This window comes from Bombina bombina, chromosome 3, assembly GCF_027579735.1.
Source record: "Bombina bombina isolate aBomBom1 chromosome 3, aBomBom1.pri, whole genome shotgun sequence".
Classification (NCBI taxonomy): domain Eukaryota; kingdom Metazoa; phylum Chordata; class Amphibia; order Anura; family Bombinatoridae; genus Bombina; species Bombina bombina.
Window position 1 is genome coordinate 16,430,539 of NC_069501.1, and position 24,410 is coordinate 16,454,948.

At 43.8% G+C, this 24,410-nt stretch overlaps 1 protein-coding gene across 1 annotated transcript in view; it reads left to right on the forward strand.

The window, feature by feature from the left end:
- Positions 1 to 1,229: 1,229 nt before the first annotated feature.
- The window catches only part of LOC128652182 (HEPACAM family member 2-like), a 259,852-nt gene continuing 236,671 nt past the window's right edge, over positions 1,230 to 24,410 (forward strand). Inside the window, exon 1 of the mRNA XM_053705120.1 lies at positions 1,230 to 1,294. Within this exon, the coding sequence (XP_053561095.1) occupies positions 1,243 to 1,294 (52 nt within the window). The 5' untranslated portion in view covers positions 1,230 to 1,242. The remainder of the gene's footprint in view (positions 1,295 to 24,410) is intronic.

The following is a 24,410-nucleotide window of genomic DNA, read 5'->3' on the forward strand; positions in this document are numbered from 1 at the left end:
ATTGAGTGTTGCTCTGCCCCCCTCCTCTCTTTTCCTGTTACATCTTTCCACTCCCCTTTCTTTTTTTTTCTTTTTTTTTCTCGCTGGGCCCCGTCGAGAAGAAGAAGAGAGGTCAGAAAAAAAAGCTGAATATATGTTCGACAACTATTGTAATGACCGCACGAGTATATCTAGGGTTCGATGTTGGGTAGTGGCTAAGTTTGTTAAGGGAGTTTAATTTAATGTGTTTAGAAGGTTATTAACAAAATATAAAAAAATGGAAAGCAAGAGAGACTTCTAAGAACACTGCTTTATTTGGTATTGATTGTTATGTTATGTAATGTAGCACATGCACGATTATGTTTGTCATTTCTGCGCTGTATTATTGCATGACTATATATCTTTTCTCTCTCAATAAAAAGAATATAAAATAAAAAGGGCCTAACTCGCCCACAGCCAAAATTAGCCAAGAAATCATGTTCCCACTGCCCCATGAAAATATTGTCATAGCTGGGGGCGAATCTGGTCCCCATTGCTGTTCCTTTCTTCTGTGTATAGAGAATGTGTTATTGAAAGCATAATTATTTTGGTGTAAAATAAATTTGACAATATTTATAATAAATTCTTTTTTATATTTTCCATATTAGGATCCTTTTCCAGATAGTACCCCAAAGCTTTTATACCCAATTCATGCAAGAAATTGGTATAAAGGGATGTCACATCACATGTGACTAAAATTATGCATGTTTTATACCTCAAATTTTCTAATATTGTAATATTCTAATGCAAATCCCTAATTTTTACTCTCTAACATTTCAGTAACCTAAGGGATCCTGGGATAATAAATCTCAAGATGATAGTGGTGCTTGCCTAGCGAAGTGAGGGTGGGTGATCCTGGGTGTCTGTGTGTTCATGAGATTAAGGGTACAGCAGCATTTTACTGTACTGTTAAGTGCTTAGTGTTATTATCCTACAAAAGGTTATGCAAAGGTAAAGTACAGGAAGAGAAGTGCACTTATCCTCAATGGAAACCAAATGCCTAGAACTTTAAGCAGCAGCAATTTGTCTTATCGTTCACTAACACAGCAAGATCCTGTCCAAAGAGAAACAGTAAACACTTCATAGATATTTATTGTTCTGAGAACACAAAAATATGCATAAAGCGAAACATATATTTCTCCATCGCTTGCAAACATTTTACTTCTGCTTTTAATTTATTTTCCAACAAACAACTCAATGACAGGCGGCAGAAATAGTACAAACATGATTTTACTCCTCGCTATAGCAATATGGATTCTGATAACCTCAGCACAAGGTAAGAACAAAAGTCATGATAAGAATCAGTGTTATGTGATGGAAAGTATAACAATACTTCCTTGTGTAAGGGGAGAGCGAAGACACACAGCATTGTGTGAGGGGAGAGGGAGGAGACACAAAGCATTGTGTGAGGGGAGAGAGAGGAGACACACAGCATTGTGTGAGGAGAGAGAGGAGACATACAGCATTGTGTGAGGGGAGAGAGAGGAAACACACAGCATTGTGTGAGGGGAGAGAGAGGAGACACACAGTATTGTGTGAGGGGAGAGAGAGGAGACACACAACATTGTGTGAGGGGAGAGAGAGGAGACAGGCAGCATTGTGTGAGGGGAGAGAGAGGAGACACACAGCATTGTGTGAGGGGAGAGAGAGGAGACATACAGTACTGTGTGAGGGGAGAGAGAGGAGACATACAGTACTGTGTGAGGGGAGAGAGAGGAGACATACAGTACTGTGTGAGGGGAGAGAGAGGAGACACACAGCATTGTGTGAGGGGAGAGAGAGGAGACACACAGCATTATGTGAGGGGAGAGAGAGGAAACACACAGCATTGTCTGAGGGGAGAGAGAGGAGACACACAGCATTGTGTGAGGGGAGAGACAGGAGACACACAGCATTGTGTGAGGGGAGAGAGAGGAGACACACAGCATTGTGTGAGGGGAGAGAGAGGAGACACAGCATTGTCTGAGGGGAGAGAGGGGAGACATACTGTATTGTGTGAGGGGAGAGAGAGGAGACACACAGCATTGTGTGAGGGGAGAGAGAGGAGACACAGCATTGTCTGAGGGGAGAGACAGGAGACACACAGCATTGTGTGAGGGGAGAGAGAGGAGACACACAGCATTATGTGAGGGGAGAGAGAGGAAACACACAGCATTGTCTGAGGGGAGAGAGAGGAGACATACTGTATTGTGTGAGGGGAGAGAGAGGAGAGATACAGCATTGTGTGAGGGGAGAGAGAGGAAACACACAGCATTATGTGAGGGGAGAGAGAGGAGACACACAGCATTGTGTGAGGGGAGAGAGAGAGGAGACACACAGCATTGTGTGAGGGGAGAGAGAGGAAACACACAGCATTGTGTGAGGAAAGAGAGAGGAGACACACAGCATTGTGTGAGGGGAGAGAGAGGAAACACACAGCATTGTGTGAGGGGAGAGAGAGGAGACACACAGCATTGTGTGAGGGGAGAGAGAGAGGAGACACACAGCATTGTGTGAGGGGAGAGAGAGGAGACACACAGCATTGTGTGAGGAAAGAGAGAGGAGACACACAGCATTGTGTGAGGGGAGAGAGAGGAAACACACAGCATTGTGTGAGGGGAGAGAGAGGAGACACACAGCATTATGTAAGGGGAGAGAGAGGAAACACACAGCATTGTCTGAGGGGAGAGAGAGGAGACACATAGTATTGTGTGAGGGGAGAGAGAGGAGACACACAGTATTGTGTGAGGGGAGAGAGAGGTGACACACAGCATTATGTGAGGGGAGAGAGAGGAAACACACAGCATTGTCTGAGGGGAGAGAGAGGAGACACACAGCATTGTGTGAGGGGAGAGAGAGGAGACATACAGTATTGTGTGAGGGGAGAGAGAGGAGACACAGCATTGTCTGAGGGGAGAGAGAGGAGACACACAGCATTGTGTGAGGGGAGAGACAGGAGACACACAGCATTGTGTGAGGGGAGAGAGAGGAGACACACAGCATTGTGTGAGGGGAGAGAGAGGAGACACAGCATTGTCTGAGGGGAGAGAGGGGAGACATACTGTATTGTGTGAGGGGAGAGAGAGGAGACACACAGCATTGTGTGAGGGGAGAGAGAGGAGACACAGCATTGTCTGAGGGGAGAGACAGGAGACACACAGCATTGTGTGAGGGGAGAGAGAGGAGACACACAGCATTATGTGAGGGGAGAGAGAGGAAACACACAGCATTGTCTGAGGGGAGAGAGAGGAGACATACTGTATTGTGTGAGGGGAGAGAGAGGAGAGATACAGCATTGTGTGAGGGGAGAGAGAGGAAACACACAGCATTATGTGAGGGGAGAGAGAGGAGACACACAGCATTGTGTGAGGGGAGAGAGAGAGGAGACACACAGCATTGTGTGAGGGGAGAGAGAGGAAACACACAGCATTGTGTGAGGAAAGAGAGAGGAGACACACAGCATTGTGTGAGGGGAGAGAGAGGAAACACACAGCATTGTGTGAGGGGAGAGAGAGAGGAGACACACAGCATTGTGTGAGGGGAGAGAGAGAGGAGACACACAGCATTGTGTGAGGGGAGAGAGAGGAGACACACAGCATTGTGTGAGGAAAGAGAGAGGAGACACACAGCATTGTGTGAGGGGAGAGAGAGGAAACACACAGCATTGTGTGAGGGGAGAGAGAGGAGACACACAGCATTATGTAAGGGGAGAGAGAGGAAACACACAGCATTGTCTGAGGGGAGAGAGAGGAGACACATAGTATTGTGTGAGGGGAGAGAGAGGAGACACACAGTATTGTGTGAGGGGAGAGAGAGGTGACACACAGCATTATGTGAGGGGAGAGAGAGGAAACACACAGCATTGTCTGAGGGGAGAGAGAGGAGACACACAGCATTGTGTGAGGGGAGAGAGAGGAGACATACAGTATTGTGTGAGGGGAGAGAGAGGAGACACAGCATTGTCTGAGGGGAGAGAGAGGAGACACACAACATTGTGTGAGGGGAGAGAGAGGAGACACACAGCATAGGGGGGTAGTTATCATTGTGTCAACTTTCCTGCCTTCGCCGGCCCAATACGCCCGCCTAAGCTCGCCTACCTTCGCCACCGCGGACCTGAAAAAATACGCCTAAGTTATCAAAAAAAAGCTGTCAAAAAGCCGCGGGGCGATGAGCAGCGGACTGTGAGAGTTATCACTCATCCGATCTCGCTGCTCTTCGGCTGTTTGACAGCTTTCTTGCTAGCCTGTCACTAAGCACTCACACTAAACTACACTGCTCTAACCCCTATACCGGCGCCCCCGGAGCCCCCGCAACTAAATAAAGTTACTAACCCCTAAACCGCCGCTCCTGTTCCGATCAGCCAATAGAATGCGAGCTCAATCTGATTGGCTGATTGGATCAGCCAATCGGATTGAACTTGATTCTGATTGGCTGATTCCATCAGCCAATCAGAAAATTCCTACCTTAATTCCGATTGGCTGATAGAATCCTATCAGCCAATCGGAATTCGAGGGACGCCATCTTGGATGACGTCCCTTAAAGGAACAGTCATTCGTCGTTCAGTCGTCGGGCCGGATGGATGTTCCGCGCTGGAGGTCTTCAGGATCCTGCCGCTTCGCTCCGGATGGATGCTGCTTGGATGAAGACTTCAATCGGATGGAAGATCCTCTTCTGCCCCACTTGGATGAAGACTTTGACCGGATCATGGACCTCTTCAGCCCCCCGCTTGGGCTTGGATCAGGACATCGGAGGAGCTCTTCAGGACGGATCGGTGAACCTGGATGGTGAAGACAAGGTAGGAAGATCTTCAGGGGCTTAGTGTTAGGTTTATTTAAGGGGGGTTTGGGTTAGATTAGGGGTATGTGGGTGGTGGGTTGTAATGTTGGGGGGGGGTATTGTATGTTTTTTTTTACAGGCAAAAGAGCTGAAATTCTTGGGGCATGCCCCGCAAAGGGCCCTGTTCAGGGCTGGTAAGGTAAAAGAGCTTTTACCTTTTTTAATTTAGAATAGGGTAGGGAATTTTTTATTTTGGGGGGCTTTGTTATTTTATTAGGGGGCTTAGAGTAGGTGTAATTAGTTTAAAATTGTTGTAATATTTTTCTTATGTTTGTAAATATTTTTTTATTTTTTGTACTTTAGCTAGTTTATGTAATTGTATTTATTTGTAGCAATTGTGTTTAATTAATTTATTGATAGTGTAGTGTTAGGTTAATTGTAGGTAATTGTAGGTAGTTTATTTAATTAATTTATTGATAGGGTAGTGTTAGGTTTAATTATATCTTAGGTTAGGATTTATTTTACAGGTAAATTTGTTATTATTTTAACTAGGTAACTATTAAATAGCTATTGTACCTGGTTAAAATAATTACCAAGTTGCCTGTAAAATAAATATAAATCCTAAAATAGCTATAATATAATTATAATTTATATTGTAGCTATATTAGGATGTATTTTACAGGTAAGTATTTAGCTTTAAATAGGAATAATTTATTTAATAAGAGTTAATTTATTTTGTTAGATTTAAATTATATTTAACTTAGGGGGGTGTTAGTGTTAGGGTTAGACTTAGCTTTAGGGGTTAATCCATTTATTATAGTAGCGGTGAGCTCCGGTCGGCAGATTAGGGGTTAATAATTGAAGTTAGGTGTCGGCGATGTTAGGGAGGGCAGATTAGGGGTTAATACTATTTATGATAGGGTTAGTGAGGCGGATTAGGGGTTAATAACTTTATTATAGTAGCGCTCAGGTCCGCTCGGCAGATTAGGGGTTAATAAGTGTAGGCAGGTGGAGGCGACGTTGTGGGGGGCAGATTAGGGGTTAATAAATATAATATAGGGGTCGGCGATGTTAGGGCAGCAGATTAGGGGTACATAGGGATAAGTTAGGTTGCGGCGGTTTACGGAGCGGCAGATTAGGGGTTAAAAATAATATGCAGGGGTCAGCGATAGCGGGGGCGGCAGATTAGGGGTTAATAAGTGTAAGGGTAGGGATGTTTAGACTCGGGGTACATGTTAGAGTGTTAGGTGCAGACGTAGGAAGTGTTTCCCCATAGGAAACAATGGGGCTGCGTTAGGAGCTGAACGCTGCTTTTTTGCAGGTGTTAGGTTTTTTTTCAGCTCAAACAGCCCCATTGTTTCCTATGGGGATATCGTGCACGAGCACGTTTTTGAGGCTGGCCGCGTCCGTAAGCAACTCTGGTATCGAGAGTTGCATTTGCGGTAAAAATGCTCTACGCTCCTTTTTTGGAGCCTAACGCAGCATTTGTTTGAACTCTCGATACCAGAGTTAAATTTATGGTGCGGCCAGAAAAAAGCCTGCAGAGCGTTAACAGCCCTTCTACCGCCGAACTCCAAATCTAGGCCTAAGTTAATCCTATTTAAAACTAAATACTTACCTATAAAATAAACCCTAATATAGCTACAATATAAATAATAATTATATTGTAGCTATCTTAGGATTTATTTTTATTTTACAGGTACCTTTCAATTTATTTTAACTAGGTACAATAGCTATTAAATAGTTATTAACTATTTAATAGCTTACCTAGCTAAAATAAAGAGAAATTTACCTGTAAAATAAAAACTAACCTAAGTTACAATTACACCTAACACTACACTATACTTTAATAAATTATTCCTATTTAAAACTAAATACTTACCTGTAAAATAAACCCTAAGATAGCTACAATGTAATCAATAATTACATTGTAGCTATCTTAGGCCTAGATTTGGAGTTCGGCGGTAGCCGTCAAAACCAGCGTTAGAGGCTCCTAACGCTGGTTTTGGGCGCCCGCTGGTATTTGGAGTCAGTGATTAAAGGGTCTAACGCTCACTTTTCAGCCGCGACTTTTCCATACCGCAGATCCCCCTACGCCATTTGCGTAGCCTATCTTTTCAATGGGATCTTTCTAACGCTGGTATTTAGAGTCGTTTCTGAAGTGAGCGTTAGAGCTCTAACGACAAAACTCCAGCCGCCTGAAAATAGCAGGAGTTAAGAGCTTTCTGGCTAACGCCGGTTTATAAAGCTCTTAACTACTGTACCCTAAAGTACACTAACACCCATAAACTACCTATGTACCCCTAAACCGAGGTCCCCCCACATCGCCGCCACTCGATTAAAATTTTTAACCCCTAATCTGCCGACCGCCACCTACGTTATACTTATGTACCCCTAATCTGCTGCCCCTAACCCCGCCGACCCCTATATTATATTTCTTAACCCCTAACTTGCCCCCCACAACGTCGCCGCAAGCTACTTAAAATAATTAACCCCTAATCTTCCGACCGCAAATCGCCGCCACCTACGTTATCCCTATGTACCCCTAATCTGCTACCCCTAACACCGCCGACCCCTATATTATATTTATTAACCCCTAATCTGCCCCCCTCAACGTCGCCGACACCTGCCTACACTTATTAACCCCTAATCTGCCGAGCGGACCTGAGCGCTACTATAATAAAGTTATTAACCCCTAATCCGCCTCACTAACCCTATCATAAATAGTATTAACCCCTAATCTGCCCTCCCTAACATCGCCGACACCTAACTTCAATTATTAACCCCTAATCTGCCGACCGGAGCTCACCGCTATTCTAATAAATTGATTAACCCCTAAAGCTAAGTCTAACCCTAACACTAACACCCCCCTAAGTTAAATATAATTTTTATCTAACGAAATAACTTAACTCTTATTAAATAAATGATTCCTATTTAAAGCTAAATACTTACCTGTAAAATACATCCTAATATAGCTACAATATAAATTATAATTATATTATAGCTATTTTAGGATTAATATTTATTTTACAGGTAACTTTGTAATTATTTTAACCAGGTACAATAGCTATTAAATAGTTAAGAACTATTTAATAGTTACCTAGTTAAAATAATTACAAATTTACCTGTAAAATAAGTCCTAACCTAAGATATAATTAAACCTAACACTACCCTATCAATAAAATAATTAAATAAACTACCTACAATTACCTACAATTAACCTAACACTACACTATCAATAAATTAATTAAACACAATTGCTACAAATAAATACAATTAAATAAACTAGCTAAAGTACAAAAAATAAAAAAGATCTAAGTTACAGAAAATAAAAATATATTTACAAACATAATAAAAATATTACAACAATTTTAAACTAATTACACCTACTCTAAGCCCCCTAATAAAATAACAAAGCCCCCCAAAATAAAAAATTCCCTACCCTATTATAAATTAAAAAAGTTACAAGCTCTTTTACCTTACCAGCCCTGAACAGGGCCCTTTGCGGGGCATGCCCCAAGAATTTCAGCTCTTTTGCCTGTAAAAGAATAAATACAATACCCCCCCCCCCCAACATTACAACCCACCACCCACATACCCCTAATCTAACCCAAACCCCCCTTAAATAAACCTAACACTAAGCCCCTGAAGATCTTCCTACCTTGTCTTCACCATACCAGGTTCACCGATCCGTCCTGAAGAGCTCCTCCGATGTCCTGATCCAAGCCCAAGCAGGGGGCTGAAGAGGTCCATGATCCGGTCAAAGTCTTCATCCAAGCGGGGCAGAAGAGGATCTTCCATCCGATTGAAGTCATCATCCAGGCGGCATCTTCGATCTTCTTCCATCCAGAGCGAAGCGGCAGGATCCTGAAGACATCCAGCGCGGAACATCCATCCGGACCGACGACTGAACGACGAATGACTGTTCCTTTAAGGGACGTCATCCAAGATGGCGTCCCTCGAATTCCGATTGGCTGATAGGATTCTATCAGCCAATCGGAATTAAGGTAGGAATTTTCTGATTGGCTGATGGAATCAGCCAATCAGAATCTAGTTCAATCCGATTGGCCGATCCAATCAGCCAATCAGATTGAGCTCGCATTCTATTGGCTGATCGGAACAGCCAATAGAATGCGAGCTCAATCTGATTGGCTGATTGGATCAGCCAATCGGATTGAACTTGATTCTGATTGGCTGATTCCATCAGCCAATCAGAAAATTCCTACCTTAATTCCGATTGGCTGATAGAATCCTATCAGCCAATCGGAATTCGAGGGACGCCATCTTGGATGACGTCCCTTAAAGGAACAGTCATTCGTCGTTCAGTCGTCGGTCCGGATGGATGTTCCGCGCTGGATGTCTTCAGGATCCTGCCGCTTCGCTCCGGATGGAAGAAGATCGAAGATGCCGCCTGGATGATGACTTCAATCGGATGGAAGATCCTCTTCTGCCCCGCTTGGATGAAGACTTTGACCGGATCATGGACCTCTTCAGCCCCCTGCTTGGGCTTGGATCAGGACATCGGAGGAGCTCTTCAGGACGGATCGGTGAACCTGGTATGGTGAAGACAAGGTAGGAAGATCTTCAGGGGCTTAGTGTTAGGTTTATTTAAGGGGGGTTTGGGTTAGATTAGGGGTATGTGGGTGGTGGGTTGTAATGTTGGGGGGGGGTATTGTATTTATTCTTTTACAGGCAAAAGAGCTGAAATTCTTGGGGCATGCCCCGCAAAGGGCCCTGTTCAGGGCTGGTAAGGTAAAAGAGCTTGTAACTTTTTTTAATTTAGAATAGGGTAGGGAATTTTTTATTTTGGGGGGCTTTGTTATTTTATTAGGGGGCTTAGAGTAGGTGTAATTAGTTTAAAATTGTTGTAATATTTTTATTATGTTTGTAAATATTTTTTTATTTTCTGTAACTTAGATCTTTTTTATTTTTTGTACTTTAGCTAGTTTATTTAATTGTATTTATTTGTAGGAATTGTATTTAATTAATTTATTGATAGTGTAGTGTTAGGTTAATTGTAGGTAATTGTAGGTAGTTTATTTAATTAATTTATTGATAGGGTAGTGTTAGGTTTAATTATATCTTAGGTTAGGACTTATTTTACAGGTAATTTTGTTATTATTTTAACTAGGTAACTATTAAATAGTTCTTAACTATTTAATAGCTATTGTACCTGGTTAAAATAATTACAAAGTTACCTGTAAAATAAATATTAATCCTAAAATAGCTATAATATAATTATAATTTATATTGTAGCTATATTAGGATGTATTTTACAGGTAAGTATTTAGCTTTAAATAGGAATCATTTATTTAATAAGAGTTAATTTATTTCGTTAGATAAAAATTATATTTAACTTAGGGGGGTGTTAGTGTTAGGGTTAGACTTAGCTTTAGGGGTTAATACATTTATTAGAATAGCGGTGAGCTCCGGTCGGCAGATTAGGGGTTAATAATTGAAGTTAGGTGTCGGCGATGTTAGGGAGGGCAGATTAGGGGTTAATACTATTTATGATAGGGTTAGTGAGGCGGATTAGGGGTTAATAACTTTATTATAGTAGCGCTCAGGTCCGCTCGGCAGATTAGGGGTTAATAAGTGTAGGCAGGTGTCGGCTACGTTGAGGGGGGCAGATTAGGGGTTAATAAATATAATATAGGGGTCGGCGATGTTAGGGCAGCAGATTAGGGGTACATAGGGATAAGTTAGGTTGCGGCGGTTTACGGAGCGGCAGATTAGGGGTTAAAAATAATATGCAGGGGTCAGCGATAGCGGGGGCGGCAGATTAGGGGTTAATAAGTGTAAGGGTAGGGATGTTTAGACTCGGGGTACATGTTAGAGTGTTAGGTGCAGACGTAGGAAGTGTTTCCCCATAGGAAACAATGGGGCTGCGTTAGGAGCTGAACGCTGCTTTTTTGCAGGTGTTAGGTTTTTTTTCAGCTCAAACAGCCCCATTGTTTCCTATGGGAGAATCGTGCACGAGCACGTTTTTGAGGCCGGCCGCGTCCGTAAGCAACTCTGGTATCGAGAGTTGCATTTGCGGTAAAAATGCTCTACGCTCCTTTTTTGGAGCCTAACGCAGCATTTGATTAAACTCTCGATACCAGAGTTAAATTTATGGTGCGGCCAGAAAAAAGCCCGCGGAGCGTTAGCAGCCCTTTTACCGCCGAACTCCAAATCTAGGCCTTAGGGTTTATATTTATTTTACAGGTAACTTTGTATTTATTTTAGCTAGTTAGAATAGTTATTAAATAGTTATTAACTATTTAATAACTACCTAGCTAAAAGAAATACAAAATTACCTGTAAAATAAATCCTAACCTAATTTACAATTAAACCTAACACTACACTATCATTAAATAAATTAAATAAACTACCTACAAATAACTACAATTAAATACAATTACATAAACTAACTAAAGAACAAAAAATAAAAAAAGCTAAGTTGCAAAAAATAAAAAAAATAAGTTACAAACATTTAAAAACATATTACAACAATTTTAAGCTACTTACACATAATCTAAGCCCCCTAATAAAATAACAAACCCCCCAAAATAAAAAAATGCCCTACCTTATTCTACATTAAAAAAGTTCAAAGCTCTTTTACCTTACCAGCCCTTAAAAGGGCCTTTTGTGGGGGCATGCCCCAAAGTTCAGCTCTTTTGCCTGTAAAAGAAAAATACAACCCCCCCCCAACATTAAAACCCACCACCCACATACCCCTAATCTAACCCAAACCCCCCTTAAAATAACCTAACACTAATCCCCTGAAGATCATCCTACCTTTAGTTGTCTTCACTTAGCCGAGCCACCGATGGAACTGAAGAGGACATCCGGACCGGCAGAAGTTATCCTCCAAGGGGCGCTGAAGAAATCTTCCATCCGATGAAGTGATCCTCCAAGCGGCGCTGAAGAAATCTTCCATCTGGGCGAGGTCATCTTCCAAGAGGCGCTAAAGAAGTTTTCTATCCGGGCGAGGTCATCGTCGAAGCCGGGTCTTGAATCTTCATCCCGCCGACGCGGAACATCCTCCTTTCCCGATGAACTACCGACGAATGAAGGCTCCTTTAAGGGACGTCATCCAAGATGGCGTCCCTTCAATTCCGATTGGCTGATAGGATTCTATCAGCCAATCGGAATTAAGGTAGAAAAAATCTGATTGGCTAATGGAATCAGCCAATCAGATTCAAGTTCAATCCGATTGGCTGATCCAATCAGCCAATCAGATTGAGCTCGCATTCTATTGGCTGTTCCGATCAGCCAATAGAATGTGAGCTCAATCTGATTGGCTGATTGGATCAGCCAATCGGATTGAACTTGAATCTGATTGGCTGATTTCATCAGCCAATCGGATTTTTCCTACCTTAATTCCGATTGGCTGATAGAATCCTATCAGCCAATCGGAATTGATGGGACGCCATCTTGGATGACGTCCCTTAAAGGAGCCTTCATTCGTCGGTAGTTCGTCGGGAAAGGAGGATGTTCCACGTCGGCGGGATGAAGATTCAAGACCCGGCTTCGACGATGACCTCGCCCGGATAGAAGACTTCTTCAGCGCCTCTTGGAAGATGACCTCGCCCGGATGGAAGATTTCTTCAGCGCCGCTTGGAGGATCACTTCATCGGATGGAAGATTTCTTCAGCGCCCTTGGAGGATAACTTCTGCCGGTCCGGATGTCCTCTTCAGTTCCATCGGTGGCTCGGCTGAGTGAAGACAACTAAAGGTAGGATGATCTTCAGGGGATTAGTGTTAGGTTATTTTAAGGGGGGTTTGGGTTAGATTAGGGGTATGTGGGTGGTGGGTTTTAATGTTGGGGGGGGTTGTATTTTTCTTTTACAGGCAAAAGAGCTGAACTTTGGGGCATGCCCCCACAAAAGGCCCTTTTAAGGGCTGGTAAGGTAAAAGAGCTTTGAACTTTTTAATGTAGAATAGGGTAGGGCATTTTTTTATTTTGGGGGGGTTTGTTATTTTATTAGGGGGCTTAGATTATGTGTAAGTAGCTTAAAATTGTTGTAATATGTTTTTAAATGTTTGTAACTTATTTTTTTTATTTTTTGTACTTTAGTTAGTTTATGTAATTGTATTTAATTGCAGTTATTTGTAGGTAGTTTATTTAATTTATTTAATGATAGTGTAGTGTTAGGTTTAATTGTAAATTAGGTTACGATTTATTTTACAGGTAATTTTGTATTTCTTTTAGCTAGGTAGTTATTAAATAGTTAATAACTATTTAATAACTATTCTAACTAGCTAAAATAAATACAAAGTTACCTGTAAAATAAATATAAATCCTAAGATAGCTACAATGTAATTATTAATTATATTGTAGCTATCTTAGGGTTTATTTTACAGGTAAGTATTTAGTTTTAAATTGGAATAATTTATTAAAGTATAGTGTAGTGTTAGGTGTAATTGTAACTTAGGTTAGTTTTTATTTTACAGGTAAATTTCACTTTATTTTAGCTAGGTAAGCTATTAAATAGTTAATAACTATTTAATAGCTATTGTACCTAGTTAAAATAAATTGAAAGGTACCTGTAAAATAAAAATAAATCCTAAGATAGCTACAATATAATTATTATTTATATTGTAGCTATATTAGGGTTTATTTTATAGGTAAGTATTTAGTTTTAAATAGGATTAACTTAGTTAATAATAGAAATATTATTTAGATTTATTTAATTAATATTTAAGTTAGGGGGGTGTTAGGGTTAGTGTTAGACTTAGGTTTAGGGGTTAATAATTTTACTACAGTGGCGGCGGTGTAGTGGGGGGCAGGATAGGGGTTAATAAATTTATTATAGGTGGCGACGGTGTAGGGGAGGGGCAGGATAGGGGTTAATAAATGTATTATAGGTTGCGGGGGTCCGGGAGCAGCGGTTTAGGGGTTAAACTATTTATTTAGTTGCGGCGAGGTGCGGGATCGGCAGGATAGGGGTTAATAAATTTATTATAGAGGGCGGCGGTATAGGGGGGGCAGGATAGGGGTTACTAGGTATAATGTAGTTGGCAGTGGGCTCCGGGAGCAGCGGTTTAGGGGTTAATATGTATAGAGTAACTTGCGGTGGGCTCCGGGAGCGGCGGTTTAGGGGGTAATACATTTATTTAGTTGCGGCGGTGTAGGGGGGGCAGATTTGTGGTGTTTAGACTCGGGGTACATGTTAGGGTGTTAGGTGTAGACATCTCCTATAGGAATGAATGGGATGTCTGGCAGCAGCGAACTTGTACTTTCGCTATGGTCAGACTCCCATTGATTCCTATGGGATCCGCCGCCTCCAGGCTGGCGGTTTGAAAACCAGGTACGCTGGGCCGTAAAAGTGCCGAGCGTACCTGCTAGTTTTTTAATAACTAGCAAAAGTAGTGAGATTGTGCCGCACTTGTGTGCGGAACATCTGGAGTGACGTAAGAATCGATCTGTGTCGGACGGAGTCTGGCGGATCAAAGTTTACGTCACAAAATTCTACTTTTGCCGGTCTGAAGCCTTTGATAACTAAGGCCAATGAGCCTCGCCACAAATACGCTGCAGAATTCCAGCGTATTTGAGGTTGACGGCTTGATAACTACCCCCCATAGTGTGAGGGGAGAGAGAGGAGACACACAGCATTGTGTGAGGGGAGAGAGAGAAGACACACAGCATTGTGTGAGGGGAGAGAGAGGAGATACACAGCATTGTGTGAGGGGAGAGAGAGGAGACACACAGCATTGTGTGAAGAAAGAGAGAGGAGACACACACAGTATTGTGTGAGGGGAGGGAGAGGAGACACACAGCATTATGTGAGGGGAGAGAGAGGAGACACACACAGTACTGTGTGAGGGGAGAGAGAGGAGACACACAGCATTGTGTGAGGGGAGAGAGAGGAGACACACACAGTACTGTATGAGGGGAGAGAGAGGAGACACACAGCATTGTGTGAGGGGAGAGAGAGGAGACACACAGCATTGTGTGAGGGGAGAGAGAGGAGACACACAGCATTGTGTGAGGGGATAGAGAGGAGACACACAGCATTATGTGAAGGGAGAGAGAGGAGAACACACAGCATTGTGTGAGGGGAGAGAGAGGAGACACACAGCATTGTGTGAGGGGAGGGAGAGGAGACACATAGCATTATGGGAGGGGAGAGAGAGGAGACACACAGCATTGTGTGAAGGGAGAGAGAGGAAACACACAGTATTGTGTGAGGGGGGAGAGAGGAAACACACAGCATTGTCTGAGGGGAGAGAGAGGAGACACACAGTATTGTGTGAGGGGAGAGAGAGGAGACACACAGTATTGTGTGAGGGGAGAGAGAGGAGACACACAGTATTGTGTGAGGGGAGAGAGAGGAGACAAACAGTATTGTGTGAGGGGAGAGAGAGGAGACACACAGTATTGTGTGAGGGGAGAGAAGAGTCACACAGTATTGTGTGAGGGGAGAGAGAGGAGACACACAGTATTGTGTGAGGGGAGAGAGAGGAGACACACAGCATTGTGTGAGGGGAGAGAGAGGAGACACACAGCATTGTGTGAGGGGAGAGAGAGGAGACACACAATATTGTGTGAGGGGAGAGAGAGGAGACACACAGCATTGTGTGAGGGGAGAGAGAGGAGACACACAGCATTGTGTGAGGGGAGAGAGAGGAGACACACAGCATTGTGTGAGGGGAGAGAGAGGAGATACACAGCATTGTGTGAGGGGAGAGAGAGGAGACACACAGCATTGTGTGAAGAGAGATAGAGGAGACACACACAGTACTGTGTGAGGGGAGGGAGAGGAGACACAGCATTATGTGAGGGGAGAGAGAGGAGACACACACAGTACTGTGTGAGGGGAGAGAGAGGAGACACACAGCATTGTTTGAGGGGAGAGAGAGGAGACACACACAGTACTGTGTGAGAGGAGAGAGAGGAGACACACAGCATTGTGTGAGGGGAGAGAGAGAGTAGACACACACAGTACTGTGTGAGGGGAGAGAGTGGAGACACACAGCATTGTGTGAGGGGAGAGAGAGGAGACACACAGCATTGTGTGAGGGGAGAGAGAGGAGAGACACAGCATTATGTGAAGGGAGAGAGTGGAGAACACACAGCAATGTGTGAGGGGAGAGAGAGGAGACACACAGCATTGTGTGAGGGGAGAGAGAGGAGAGACACAGCATTGTGTGAGGGGAGAGAGAGGAGACACACAGCATTATGTGAAGGGAGAGAGAGGAGAACACACAGCATTGTGTGAGGGGAGAGAGAGGAAACACACAGCATTGTGTGAGGGGAGGGAGAGGAGACACACAGCATTATGTGAGGGGAGAGAGAGGAGACACACACAGTACTGTGTGAGGGGAAAGAGAGGAGACACCCAGCATTGTGTGAGGGGAGAGAGAGGAGACACACACAGTACTGTGTGAGGGGAGAGAGAGGAGACACACAGCATTGTGTGAGGGGAGAGAGAGGAGACACACAGCATTGTGTGAGGGGAGAGAGAGGAGACACACAGCATTATGTGAAGGGAGAGAGAGGAGAACACACAGCATTGTGTGAGGGGAGAGAGAGGAGACACACAGCATTGTATGAGGGGAGAGAGAAGAGACACACAGCATTGTATGAGGGGGAGAGAGGAGACACACAGCATTGTATGAGGGGAGAGAGAGGAGACACACAGTATTGTGTGAAGGGAGTAAGAGGATACACACAACATTGTATGAGGGGAAAGAGGAGACACATAGCATTGTGTGAGGGGAGTAAGGAGACACACAGCATTGTGTGAGGGGAGAGATAGGAGACACACAGCATTGTGTGAGGGGAGAGAGATGAGACACACAGTATTGTGTGAGGGGAGAGAGAGGAGACACGCAGCATTGTGTGAGGGGAGAGAGGGGAGACACACAGCATTGTGTGAGGGGAGAGAGAGGAGATGCACAGCATTGTGTGACGGGAGAGAGAGGAGACAAACAGCATTGTGTGAGGGGAGAGAGAGGAGACACACAGCATTGTGTGAGGGGAGAGAGAGGAGATGCACAGCATTGTGTGAGGGGAGAGAGAGGAGAAACATAGCATTGTGTGAGGGGAGAGAGAGGAGACACACAGCATTGTGTGAGGCGAGAGAGAGGAGACACACAGCATTGTGTGAGGGGAGAGAGAGGAGACACACAGCATTGTGTGAGGGGAGAGAGAGGAGACACAGATCATTGTGAGAGGGGAGAGAGGAGACACACAGCATTGTGTGAGGGTAGAGAGAGGAGAAACAAAGCATTGTGTGAGGGGAGAGAGAGGAGACACACAGCATTGTGTGAGGGTAGAGAGAGGAGACACACAGCATTGTGTGAGGGGAGAGAGAGGAGACACACAGCATTGTGTGAGGGGAGAGAGAGGAGACACACAGCATTGTGTGAGGGGAGAGAGAGGAGACACACAGCATTGTGTGAGGGGAGAGAGAGGAGACACACAGCATTGTGTGAGGGGAGAGAGAGGAGACACAGCATTGTGTGAGGGGAGAGAGATAAGACACACAGCATTGTGTGAGGGGAGAGAGAGGAGACACACAGCATTGTGTGAGGGGAGAGAGGAGACACACAGCATTGTGTGAGGGGAGAGAGAGGAGACAAACAGCATTGTGTGAGGGGAGAGAGAGGAGACAGACAGCATTGTGTGAGGGGAGAGAGAGGAGACAAACAGCATTGTGTGAGGGGAGAGAGAGGAGACAGACAGCATTGTGTGAGGGGAGAGAGAGGAGAAACAAAGCATTGTGTGAGGGGAGAGAGGAGACACAGCATTGTATGAGGAGAGAGAAAGGAGACACACAGCATTGTGTGAGGAGAGAGAGGAGACACACAGCATTGTGTGAGAGGAGAGAGATGAAACACACATCATTGTGTGAGGGGAGAGAGAGGAGACACACAGCATTGTGTGAGGGGAGAGAGAGGAGACACACAGCATTGTGTGAGGGGAGAGAGAGGAGACACACAGCATTGTGTGAGGGGAGAGAGAGGAGACACACAGCATTGTGTGAGGGGAGAGAGAGGAGACACACAGCATTGTGTGAGGGGAGAGAGAGGAGACACACAGCATTGCGTGAGGAGAGAGTGGAGACACACAGCATTTTGTGAGGAGAGAGAGAGAGAGGAGACACACAGCATTGTGTGAGGGGAGAGAGGAGGCACACAGCATTGTGTAAGGAGAGAGAGGAGACACACAGCATTGTGTGAGGAGAGAGAGGAGACACACAGCATTGCGTGAGGAGAGAGTGGAGACACACAGCATTTTGTGAGGAGAGAGAGGAGACACACAACATTGTGTAAGGTAAGATAGAGGAGACACACAGTATTGTGTGAGGGGAGAGAGAGGAGATACAGAGCTAAGTATGAGGGGAGAGAGGAAACAACAACATTGTGTTACGGGAGAGAGAGGAGACACACACGTCTAGATTACGAGTCTTGCGTTAGCCTTAAAAAGCAGCGTTGAGAGGTCCCAACGCTGCTTTTTAACGCCCTCTGGTATTACGAGTCTGGCAGGTACAGGTGTACCGCTCACTTTTTTTTCTGCAACTCAAGCATACCGCAAATCCACTTAAGTAAATTGCGTATCCTATCTTTTCAATGGGACTTGCAAAGTGCCGGTATCACGAGACTTGGAAAAAGTGAGCGGTAGATCCTCTCCTGTCAAGACTCCTACCGCATTTAAAAGTCAGTAGTTAAGAGTTTTATGGGCTAACGCCGTAACATAAAACTCATAACTAAAGTGCTAAAAAGTACACTAAACTACCTATTAACCCCTAAACCGAGGCCCCCTCCACATCGCAAACACTTAAATAATTTTTTTAACCCCTAATCTGCCCACCGGACATCGCCGCCACTTCAATAAATATATTAACCCCTAAACCGCCACACTCCTGCCTCGCAAACATTAGTTAAATTTTATTAACCCCTAATCTGCCGCCCCTAACATTGCCAACACCTACCTACATTTATTAACCCCTAATCTGCCTCCCCCAACGTCACCGCAACTATATTAAAGTTATTAACCTCTAAACCTACATCTAATCCTAACCCTAACACCCTCCTAACTTAAATATAATTTAAAATAATCTAAATAAAATAATTACAATTAACTAAATAATTCCTTTTTAAAACTAGATACTTTCCTATAAAATAAACCCTAAGATAGCTACAATATAACTAATAGTTACATTGTAGCTATCTTAGGGTTTATTTTTATTTTACAGGCAACTTTGTATTTATTTTAACTAGGTACAATAGTTATTAAATAGTTATTAACTATTTAATAACTTCCTAGTTAAAATAAATAAAAATATACCTGTAAAATAAATCCTAACCTAAGTTACAATTACACCTAACACTACACTATCATTAAATAAATTAACTAAATTAACTACAATTAATTACAATTAAATTAAATAAATTAAAGTAAGAAAAAAACAAATATTAAATTACAGAAAATAATAAAATAATTAAAAAAAATTAAACTTATTACACCTAATCTAATCCCCCTAATAAAATCTAAAAGCCCTCCAAAATAAAAAAAAATCTCTACCCTATACTAAATTACAAATAACCCTTAAAAGGGCCTTTTGCGGGGCATTGCCCCAAAGTAATCAGCTTTTTTACCTGTAAAAAAAATACAATACCCCCCAACATTAAAACCCACCACCCACACACCCAACCCTACTCTAAAACCCACCCAATCCCCCTTAATAAAACCTAATACTAACCCCTTGAAGATCACCCTACCTTAAGACATCTTCACCCAACCGGGCAGAAGTGGTCCTCCAGACGGTCTGAAGTCTTCATCCTATCTGGGCAGAAGTGGTCCTCCAGATGGGCAGAAGTCTTCATCCAGGCGGCATCTTCTATCTTCATCCATCCGGAGCAGAGCGGGTCCATCTTCAAGACATCCGACGCGGAGCATCCTCTTCTTTCCGACGACTAACACTAAATGACGGTACCTTTAAGTGACGTCATCCAAGATGGCGTCCCTTCAATTTCGATTGGCTGATAGAATTTTATCAGCCAATCGGAATTAAGGTAGAAAAAATTCTATTGGCTGATCCAATCAGCCAATAGGATTGAAGTTCAATCCTATTGGCTGATTGGAACAGCCAATAGAATGCAAGCTCAATCCTATTGGCTGATTGGATCAGCCAATAGGATTTTTTATACCTTAATTCCGATTGACTGATAGAATTCTATCAGCCAATCGGAATTGATGCCATCTTGGATGACGTCACTTAAAGGTACTGTTGTTTAGTGTTAGTCGTTGGAAAGAAGAGGATGCTCCGCTTCGGATGTCTTGAAGATGGACCCGCTCCGCTTCGGATGGATGAAGATAGAAGATGCCGTCTGGATGAAGACTTCTGCCCATCTGGAGGACCACTTCTGCCAGGATAGGATGAAGACTTCGGACCGTCTGGAGGACCACTTCTGCCCGGTTGGGTGAAGACATCTCAAGGTAGGGTGATCTTCAAGGGGTTAGTGTTAGGTTTTATTAAGGGGGGATTGGGTGGGTTTTAGAGTAGGGTTGGGTGTGTGGGTGGTGGGTATTGTAATTTTTTTTACAGGTAAAAGAGCTGATTACTTTAGGGCAATGCCCAGCAAAGGGCCCTTTTAAGGGCTATCTGTAATTTAGTATAGGGTAGGGATTTTTTTTTATTTTGGGGGGCATTTTATTTTAATTGGGGGATTAGATTAAGTGTAATTAGTTTACATTTTTTTAAATTATTTTATTATTTTTTGTAATTTATTGTTTTTGCTTTTTTTCGTACATTAGTTTATTTAATTTAATTGTAATTAATTGTAGTTAATTTAGTTAATTTATTTAATGATAGTGTAGTGTTAGGTGTAATTATAACTTAGGTTAGGTTTTATTTTACAGGTATATTTGTTTTTATTTTAACTAGGAAGTTATTAAATAGTTAATAACTATTAAATAACTATTGTACCTAGTTAAAATAAATACAAAGTTGCCTTTAAAATTAAAATAAGCCCTAAACTAGCTACAATGTAACTATTAGTTATATTGTAGCTAGTTTAGGATTTATTTTATAGGTAAGTATTTAGTTTTAAATAGGAATAATTTAGTTAATTGTAGTAATTTTATTTAGATTATTTAAAATTATATTTAAGTTAGGAGGTTGTTAGGGTTAGGGTTAGACTTAGGTTTAGGGGTTAATATATTTATTATAGTGGCGGCGACATTGTGGGCGGCAGATTAGGGGTTAATAAATATAATGTAGGGTTCGGCGATGTTGGGGGCATCAGATTAGGGGTTCATAAGTATAATGTAGGTGGCGGCGGTGTCCGGAGCGCCAGATTAGGGGTTAATAATATTATGCAGGTGTTGGCGTTGTCGGGGGTGGCAGATTAGGTGTTAATAAGTGTAATATTAGGGGTGTTTAGACTCGGGGTTCATGTTAGGGTGTTAGGTGTAGACATAACTTTTATTTCCCCATAGGAATCAATGGGGCTGCGTTAGGAGCTGAACGTTGCTTTTTTGCAGGTGTTAGACTTTTTTTTCAGCCGAATCTGCCCCATTGATTCCTATGGGGAAATCGTGCACGAGCACGTTTTGCCAGCTCACCGCTACTGTAAGCAGCGCTGGTATTGAGGGGAGATGTGGAGCTAAATTTTGCTCTACGCTCACTTTTTTGCGGCCAACGCCGGGTTTAAAAATACCTGTAATACCAGCGTTACTATAGGTGAGCGGTGAGACAAAACTGCGCGTTAGCACCGCACCCCTGTGACTGCAAAACTCGTAATCTAGGTGACAGCATTGTGTGAGGGGAGAGAGAGGAGACACACAGATTTGTGTGAGGAGAGAGAGAGGAGACATACAGGATTGTGTGAGGGGAGAAAGAGGAGACATACATCATTGTGTGAGGAGAGAGAGAGGAGACACACAGCATTGTGTGAGAGGAGACACACAGCATTGTGCGGGGGGAGAGAGAGGAGATACAAATCATTGTGTGAGGGGATAGAGAGGAGACACACAGCATTGTGTGACGGGAGAGAGAGAAGACACACAGGATTGTGTGAGGGGAGAGAGAGAAGACACACAGTATTGTGTGAGGGGAGAGAGAGGAGACACACAGCATTGTGTGAGGGGAGAGAGAGGAGACACACAGCATTGTGTGAGGGGAGAGAGAGAAGATGCACAGCATTGTGTGAGGGGAGAGAGAGGAGACACAGCATTGTGTGAGGGGAGAGAGAGAAGATGCACAGCATTGTGTGAGGGGAGAGAGAGGAGACACACAGAATTGTGTGAGGGGAGAGAGAGAAGACACACAGTATTGTGTGAGGGGAGAGAGAGGAGACACACAGCATTGTGTGAGGAGAGAGAGAGGAGACACACAGCATTGTGCGAGAGGAGACACACAGCATTGTGCGGGGGGGGAGAGAGGAGATACAAATCATTGTGTGAGGGGAGAGAGAGGAGACACACATGATTGTGTGAGGGGAGAGAGAGGAGACACACAGCATTGTGTGAGGAGAGAGAGAGGAGACACACAGCATTGTGCGAGAGGAGACACACAGCATTGTGCGGGGGGAGAGAGAGGAGATACAAATCATTGTGTGAGGGGAGAGAGAGGAGACACACAGTAATGTGTGAGGAGAGAGAGGAGGCAAACAATACTGTGTGAGGTGAGACATATAGCATTTTTTAAGGGAAGAGAGGAGAAGCAAAGCATTGTGTATGGTGAGAGAGAGGAGACACACAGTATTGTGTTAGGGGAGAGAGAGGAGACACACAGCATTGTATGAGGGGAGAGAGAGGAGACACACAGCATTGTATAAGGGGAGAGAGAGGAGAAACACAGCATTGTATAAGGGGAGAGAGAGGAGACACACAGTATTGTGTTAGGGGAGAGAGAGGAGACACACAGCATAGTGTGAGGAGAGAGAAAGGAGACACACAGCATTGTGTGACAGATGAGTGAGAAGACACACAGTATTGTGTCAGGGGAGAGAGAGGAGACCCACGGCATTGTGTGAGGGGAAAGAGAGTAGACACGCAGCATTGTGTGAGGAGAGAGAAAGGAGACACACAGCATTGTGTGAGGGGAGAGAGAGGAGACACGCATATTTGTGTGAGGAGAAAGAGAGGAGACACACAGCATTGTGTGAGGAGAGAGAAAGGAAACAGACAGCATTTTGTGAGGGGAGAGAGAGGAGACACACAGCATTGTGTGAGGGGAGAGAGAGGAGACATACATCATTGTGTGAGGAGAGAGAGAGGAGACACACAGCATTGTGTGACAGGAGAGTGAGAAGACACACAGCATTGTGTGAGGGGAGAGAGAGAAGACAAACAGGAATGTGTGAGGAGAGAGAGGAGACACACAGCATTGTGTGAGGGGAGAGAGAGGAGACAAACAGGAATGTGTGAGGAGAGAGAGGAGACACACAGCATTGTGTGAGGGGAGAGAGAGGAGACACACAGCATTGTGTGAGGGGAGAGAGAGGAGACAAACAGGAATGTGTGAGGAGAGAGAGGAGACACACAGCATTGTGTGAGGGGAGAGAGAGGAGACAAACAGGAATGTGTGAGGAGAGAGAGGAGACACACAGCATTGTGTGAGGGGAGAGAGAGGAGACAAACAGGAATGTGTGAGGAGAGAGAGGAGACACACAGCATTGTGTGAGGGGAGAGAGAGGAGACAAACAGGAATGTGTGAGGAGAGAGAGGAGACACACAGCATTGTGTGAGGGGAGAGAGAGAAGACAAACAGGAATGTGTGAGGAGAGAGAGGAGACACACAGCATTGTGTGAGGGGAGAGAGAGGACACACAGCATTGTGTGAGGGGAGAGAGAGGAAACACACAGCATTGTATGAGGGGAGAGAGAGGAGACAAACAGGAATGTGTGAGGAGAGAGAGGAGACACACAGCATTGTGTGAGGGGAGAGAGAGGAGACAAACAGGAATGTGTGAGGAGAGAGAGGAGACACACAGCATTGTGTGAGGGGAGAGAGAGGAGACAAACAGGAATGTGTGAGGAGAGAGAGGAGACACACAGCATTGTGTGAGGGGAGAGAGAGGAGACAAACAGGAATGTGTGAGGAGAGAGAGGAGACACACAGCATTGTGTGAGGGGAGAGAGAGAAGACAAACAGGAATGTGTGAGGAGAGAGAGGAGACACACAGCATTGTGTGAGGGGAGAGAGAGAAGACAAACAGGAATGTGTGAGGAGAGAGAGGAGACACACAGCATTTTGTGAAGGGAGAGAGGAGACACACAGCATTGTGTGAGGGGAGAGGGAGAAGACAAACAGGAATGTGTGAGGAGAGAGAGGAGACACACAGCATTTTGTGAAGGGAGAGAGGAGACACACAGCATTGTGTGAGGGGAGAGAGAGGAGACAAACAGGAATGTGTGAGGAGAGAGAGGAGACACACAGCATTGTGTGAGGGGAGAGAGAGAAGACAAACAGGAATGTGTGAGGAGAGAGAGGAGACACACAGCATTTTGTGAAGGGAGAGAGGAGACACACAGGAATTTTGTTTAATGTGTTTAGAATGTTATTAACAAAATATAAAAAAATGGAAAGCAAGAGAGAATAAAAAGAAAACTGCTTTATTTGGTTTAAGATACGCACTTTTACCCACATATTTGTGTACTCTATAATGCGAGAGATGTATTGATTGTTATGTAATGT